Source organism: Convolutriloba macropyga, chromosome 7, assembly GCF_964194025.1.
Source record: "Convolutriloba macropyga chromosome 7, txConMacr16.3, whole genome shotgun sequence".
NCBI classification, from domain to species: Eukaryota; Metazoa; Xenacoelomorpha; order Acoela; family Convolutidae; genus Convolutriloba; species Convolutriloba macropyga.
The window spans coordinates 64497108-64504397 of NC_134474.1; the positions used below are offsets into that span (position 1 = coordinate 64497108).

The following is a 7290-nucleotide window of genomic DNA, read 5'->3' on the forward strand; positions in this document are numbered from 1 at the left end:
AATCTCATAACTCATGGTAACATGACAGCGCGCAGATTCGGCTATGTATGTTTTGTAATGTTTGAACTTCAATGATCCTAATTGGTGCTTAATTGTCTAAAAATTGAAGTACAAATTTTAGAAACTTTCATTCTGATGTGATGCAGTTTAATGGATTCTCAAAGATACTTGATGGATTTTCAAGTCCAGACAGACCTGTAAAGGTTAGGTTACTTTCCGACTTATAGTTCAGTTTGGATACTTTGTCTTTACAAGAGTGGGCAAAATTTGAACAGAGCTAGATATTTTGATGAAAAATTTAATAAATAACTTATACAGTTTCTCAACCAAAAAATGAACCTGCATCAGAATGAAGGTTTCCAATATGTATTTAATTTGTTAGACAAATAGGCATCAATTTGGATGAGTGAAACATTATAAAACATACATAACCATGACTCTGTGCTGTCATTGTACAATGAATTATGAGATTTTCTTTAAATTCAATTAGTTTTTACAATTCAAAGAATTTGAATTGCATTGGGGCGCTGTCTTTTTACGACTCGAAGAGGAGTATTGGAGGAGTCCTTGTTTTAATCAATTTTATTGGAGTGATTTTTGAAGCGGGAAATGAAACACTTGAAAAAATTTGGAGTGATTGTGTTGCTGAACAAAATGAGGAGTGGAGCAAAAAGCAAAGAAAGTGGTTTTTTTGTTCATATCGCAGTTTTATAGAGAGCGAGAAATTGAGGTGTGAAAAAAATTCTATAAGCGAGCGAAATTTTTTTGTTCACGTGCGGCATTTTAAAGCATTTCTTTCGCTTTTTTTCGTTAACAGGTTTGATTATGATTTTGTTTTAATTTTAGGCTGGTTTTTGTAGTGATTTGAATGTTTTTGGAAATTCATATGAACTTTATGCTTAATCGGAGATTTTTCATGTATTTAGCTGAATTTGGCTTTTTATTTGACGATTGTTTTGTTTTACTGGCTCAAATTGGTATTGAAAAACTCTTTTTTACTTGAGCAAACTTAAGATAACAATCGTTAACAGTTTTGTTGATATTAATCATTTTTTGTTGAGAAATATGAAAACAATGGCGAAATTTGGGATTATTTTTCTTAATTTTTTGCAATTTTTCGTATTTTTTTTGTTTTTTAGACAAGTTTTTTAGCCTATTTTAACTTGCCTATTGTTTTTTTAGCATCTGGTTACTCTATTGGCAGAAGGGAATTTTTCTTTAGATATATATGTTTTTGTAATATTAAAAAATTTATTGACTTTTTTAGTTTTTTAGTGCATATTGTTTTTAAGAGCACTTTTACATAACTTTGCCGCAAATATTTTTAAATAATTCATTTAAGTGGTTTTAGTAAGTACAAGTCGTTTTGATGAAGTAATTTTGGCAGAGATGTTTATTTCGGGATCTCAAATTATAACAAAATTTGATCCGACTTTTTTATCATATTTCAACCGATTTGATTTTATTGTTTTTACTTTTTTGTTCTATGGTTTTTGTTTCAAGATAACCATAAACTAGTTGAGGCACATTTGTCTGATGAGTAGTTTGATGCCGTTTAAATGGATTTCGCTTCGGTTCGTTTCCGGAATTTTTCCCGCTATGTTTTTTTTAAGATCTAATCCCACATTTTCATGATTTTTGAATTCAAATTGGAGTATTGATTTTGGTCACGACGAAACAGGAAGTGCTGCGAAAAAGCGAGTGGTTTTTCGGCGTGACATTTTTTTGCTCCAATTTTAAAGTAGAGTGGGAAAAGATGTTTGAACAAAAACTCGCTTTCCAGCCGGTGGTTTTTGGATCACATGCGGTAATTTCACTTTGATATTTACTGTTTTTCCATTTTTTTTTGGATCTGATGTTTTTGTGAATGGTTTTCCCAATCGATTCACAGTTCAATTTAGGCTTAGTTTTTTGTTTGAATCATTTTGACACTGATTTTCTGTTTTTCTTAATATTTTTTATCTTTTTTTAGAAATGGTTTTCCCAATTCACTCATAGTCCGTTCTATGTCTAGTTTTCTGTTTGTTTAATTAATGAAAATTCTTTGAATTGCACGTCAGGACTTGTCCTGCAGTTTTTTAGCCTATTTTGACTTGCCTATTGTTTTGTGAGCATCTGGTTACTCTATTGGCAGAAGGGAATTTTTCTTTAGATATATATGTTTTTGTGATATTAAAAAATTTTTTGACTTTTTTTAGTTTTTTAGTGCATATTGTTTTTAAGAGCACTTTTTCATAACTTTGCCGCAAATATTTTTAAATAATTCATTTAAGTGGTTTTAGTAAGTACTAGTCGTTTTGATGAAGTAATTTAAGCAGATATGGTTATTTCGGGATCTCAAATTATAACAAAATTTGATCCGACTTTTTTTATCATATTTCAACCGATTTGATTTTATTGTTTTTACTTTTTTGTTTTATGGTTTTTGTTTCAAGATAACCATAAATTAGTTGAGGCACATTTGTCTGATGAGTAGTTTGATGCCGTTTAAATGGATTTCGCTTCGGTTCGTTTCCGGAATTTTTCCCGCTATGTTTTTTTTAAGATCTAATCACACATTTCCATGATTTTTGAAGTCAAATTGGAGTAGTGATTTTGGTCACGACGAAACAGGAAGTGTTGCAAAAAAGCGAGTGGTTTTTTGGCGTGACATTTTTTTTGCTCCAATTTTAAAGTAGAGTGGGAAAAGGTGTTAGAACAAAAACTCGCTTTCCAGCCGGTGGTTTTTGGATCACATGCGGCAATTTCACTTTGATATTTACTGTTTTTCCATTTTTTTGGATCTGATGTTTTTGTGAATGGCTTTCCCAATCCATTCACAGTTCAATTTAGGCTTAGTTTTTTGTTTGAATCATTTTGACACTGATTTTCTGTTTTTCTTTATATTTTTTATCTTTTTTTAGAAATGGTTTTCCCTATTCACTCATAGTCCGTTCTATGTCTAGTTTTCTGTTTGTTTAAGTAATGAAAATTCTTTGAATTGCACGTCAGGACTTGTCCTGCTATATTTTAAAGATTTTACAGCGTTAAAACTTAATCAATAAATTCTCGCCATAATTGTTTTTTTTCTGAGAAATTGTTTTTTTTTCTGAGAAATTGGTCGTCTGTTATCCTAATTCTGTATTGATCTCCAAATCAAAGTCTTTTTATGACTTCTGTCAACAAAAATAGCTATGACAGATACTGTTTTAGTTTTACAAATTGCTAAAAAAAGATTTTTGGACTTCTGAGAAGTTCTTAACTAAAAAGTGTGATTAAAGAAGACGCATTACAGAAAACGCAGAAAACAAAAGCAAAAATTAATTTATCAAACACTTGCTAACTTTAGTTCATTTTTCTTACTTTCTGAAAGCTTGCTAGAGTAACGTTATTTTACAACCGATCAAATCGTGAAATGGCGTCTATAAATTGGTCCAAAGTGGACGAAGAAATCGGAAAGGCCTTTGGTCACTTAAATTCAAATAATCTGACAAAAGTCAGGGAAGCATTGCAAAAATTCCGAGATTTATTTCAGCTCATGCTTTCGAATCTTGACAGAAAACAGTTGGCGGACAAGTTGGCCGATCGTAAGTTCGTGGAATCAGCCAAGACAATTTTTGTCAATATTGATAGCCAGAATCAACCTTCACAATCAATGGCTTATGAGGTTATGGTTCGGGTTGTGGATATGCTAATGTGTCTTACCAATCACAGTCCTGTTGTCTGTCGACTTGTTGTGGAAAATGGCATTCATCAGATCATTGCCAGAGAAGTGAAGAGAAATTCATCATCTCATCCTTTGGAACGCCTGTTGATAGGAAATGGCTCAAACAGAGTTGAAGTTACAAACGGCTGTCTGTGTATTCTAATGAACATTATGCGCCTACATCCTGACTCGCGTGAACAGCTGCAATCCACAGGGATTCTAGACAACTTGGTTCAACTAAAAGTTTCCCAAGAACCTCGTCAGAAGCTGTTCGCTATCATGACTTTATGTCTACTGATTGAAAACGCAACAGCATCCTCACACTTGCTCCAGGTAACTCCTTAAACCCCTTTGCGAAGCTACCTGTATTGAGCATTGAACCCAAACAGAACTGTGAGAGAAATCTCATAAGCAATATAAATTGTCTGGCTTTCTAAAAGAGCAATCCTTACTTCTTTTTGAGTCTGAAGTTGTAAAGAGGTAAGGTAAAGCATGATCTGAGAGGGAAAGAGAGAGAAAATGAGGAGATATATGCATCTCAAAGAACTCCAGTATATTTCTATGCTCTTCTGTAATCAATTTTACCCATAGCAGCTGTTCAAAAACGGAGTGTAGAACTACCATCCATCGCCCTACCCAACATAAATATTTGAAGTAAAGTTTCTATTAATGAAAAGCTGCAACGGGAGCATCTTTTATGAAAATTGGAATAATTTTGCGGTCTTTAATTCCTGAGACGTGCTCCCATAGCAGATTTTTTTGCAGCTAACTTTAACCCTAATTATTTAATCCTCAAGAGGCCGCAATTCCTCCGAAGTCCTTCAATTGCTGCCTATCAATAAAGCCTCCTCGTGCATGAGGTTTTTTTATGAGTGATATCTCAGCTAATTTTTTTTAAGTAATTACATCAGATCTTGGATTAACAAATGATCTTTGTTGTTTTCATTAGTTCAGTTAGAATCAAAAATGGGATTACTCTCGCTACTTTTTTTGTAAAAATCTGTTCTCGCTCCCATATTTTGCCGCCAATGATTTACTACCCGTACTATAAAATATAAAATTTAGAAGTTCCCAAGCACTTTTGTTTGACATCGAAAAATCATCGGTATTGATTTTACCCCGCTCGTTGGGTGACTCATTTTTCAAAGAGGACTCCTCTCTTAACGGTTGAAATGAAGATTTCAACGTTTGCATGAGTTCCATATGTGCCTATAAGTTTCAATCACTACAGCTCATTGGAGCCCATTCTTACTAAACTTTAGCCTGGGAGGGAAATGGTGGGACAATTTTCATTTGACGGCAGTTTTATATCACTGTTTTTGATTACTCAAATGAAAAGTTCAACTTCAAGCTGCCTTTCTTTTTATATTTTTATCAATTAGTTTTGTCCTAAACTTAACAAGATATACTAATTTATTAAATTTTAAGTTGAGTAGTATATAGGTTTGGAATTGAATAATTTAAACAAATAACAACGAATTATAACATGTATTCAGAAATGGTCTGATAAAAGGTAGCAGTGGTCGCATTAAAGTCGCACAAAATTTTGGGTTGCACCAGAGTCGCACGAAATTTTTGGGTCGAACGATAGTCTGATCAGAGGTCTTTTGGGTCGCACTTTGGTCGTACAATTTCTTGGGTTGCACTACGGTCTGATCAGAGAGCTTTGGGTCGCACGATGATGTGATAAAAGGACAAAGTATGGGAAATGGTCTGATAAGAGCGGTCTAGCGTCGCACACCTAAACCTGGGTTTCATTGCAGCTGTTGCATCACGTTACTCCCACCATCATTCTGACTACCACTCCAAAACACATATAAGACTAGTTTTTTTCAAGAAATCTCTTAATTTATCAAAAAATTTCATCAGGAGGATACATTTATCTACAATTAAGCTAATCTTTGACCTAATTACATAAAGACCCCTGAATGGTTTGAAATCTCTTTGAAAATAAACTATTTCAAAGTTTTTTATTCATCGTTGATAACTTAGAACTGAAAAGAAAATTTGATTGGATATGATAATTGCATTAGAGCATGAATTTTTCTCTAATTTCTGCAGGATCAGCTATTTCATGTCAAAAGTTTGACTTGAAAATTTTCAGGTGTCGAAAAAAGACATTGAGTTTTTGTTGCGGGGCGTCCTGATGAAATCAATTGCAGATAAAGCTATGGACAGCATGTTTGCCCAAATGTTTGGCTTTGGTGAGAAGATCCAGACAGTCAGTGCAGATGAGATGTTCCAGTGTTTGTCAATTTTGGCCTCTAATCGGGAAAACGCACTGGAAATGATCAAACAGGGGGCTGTCTCACAATGCGAGAGCTTTTTGCAGTTTGCGAGTGACCAATCACAGCCTGAGAGGGGAGATGTCACTCCGCACAGTGTGAACAATGCTGTGAAATGGGCACTGAATTTGTTGAGAAGATTGAAGTCATCTGTTCCTGAGATTTCAGTCTTGCTCACATTTCAGGATGTGCTGACTAAGTTGAAAGATCACCCGAATGATGACATATCTCAGTTCGCTGAAGACTTAATTATTTCATAGAGAAATAACTGTGACAATTGTAACATGCTGATAGTTTAGAGTTCTGTAACAAGCTGAAATCACAACACAATGTCCCTTCTCTTACCGCCAATTTCATTTCAGTACTGAAGCCTTTCAAAACCACTATACTGTTGAAAACTAGTGCTGTCACAAGTTATTTTACGTACAATTTTAACATTATTTCCATTAATTTGACCTAGTTGCTATTGGGACTAACCAGTGTAAATGCAGCAGAAAAAGAAGAGAAAAATATGAATCCTTAGGCCTTACTCTAATTGATAACGAGATACATACTCTAAATGAACTTTACGTGATTGAACTTGTTAAAAAAATTTTCAAGCAAATAAGGTCCGCATCTCCGCTATACAATACATAGTTCCGCAAAGTCTAACAGTCATTAAAAAACAAACGAGATGGATTTTAAGAGGCCGATTTCCCCCGCCAATTTCAAAAACTACAAAAAACAACAAAAAAGTTATTAGCTAACTTGTTGAAGAAAACATATAATTGGCTAAAACAACTGAAATTATTACCCAAAAATATTCAAAATTTTACTTTTCAGCAACTGAAAGTACATATATCAAAAATAAGTGAGCATTGTATTAAAGATAATAGGGATATTTTTACCCTGTGTTACTAACTTTTAATACGCTTCAGCAAGATGACATCAATTATTTTGGGTTTTTTAGTCTTTTGCGTTTATGGGCACAGATTTGAAGAGCAATTATGCTCCTTTTGTGTCCTTATTGGATTGTAATTGGATATAATTGTTTGAAATGTTGTCCAATACTCTCCAACTGAATTAACTATTTCTATTTCTACTTCAAATTTTTTTATTTCGATAAACTCAAAGAACTATCCATAAAAAGGTTTAAAACACTTTTGATTGTGTGTGTATTTTAAACGCCTATAACATTGTTTGGATAGGTAGCAAGCTTTTTATTAGACCAGCAACAGGCATTTTAGGTTCTTGAATAATTTATATCACACTTTTGCGGCTGGTAAATTAGTGTAGAAATCCAGTACGAACTGAGAAAATTATGAGAGCCAATTACGTTTG

The 7290-nt window shown here is 33.6% G+C and overlaps 1 protein-coding gene across 1 annotated transcript; it reads left to right on the forward strand.

The window, feature by feature from the left end:
- Positions 1-3258: 3258 nt before the first annotated feature.
- LOC142342449 (uncharacterized) lies at positions 3259-7051 on the forward strand. The gene is made up of 2 exons (XM_075393779.1): positions 3259-4018; positions 5790-7051. Exons 1-2 carry the CDS (start codon positions 3395-3397, stop codon positions 6228-6230), a joined length of 1065 nt encoding a protein of 354 aa, XP_075249894.1. The 5' UTR covers positions 3259-3394; the 3' UTR covers positions 6231-7051.
- Positions 7052-7290: the final 239 nt, after the last annotated feature.

What these genes read in the sequence shown, in the direction of transcription:
- LOC142342449 (XM_075393779.1), top strand. Translation starts at nt 3,395, where the DNA reads ATGGCGTCTATAAATTGGTCCAAAGTGGACGAAGAAATCGGAAAGGCC. An exon ending in CATCCTCACACTTGCTCCAG is followed by an intron (nt 4,019 to 5,789) that starts GTAACTCCTTAA and finishes GAAAATTTTCAG; the next exon opens with GTGTCGAAAAAAGACATTGA.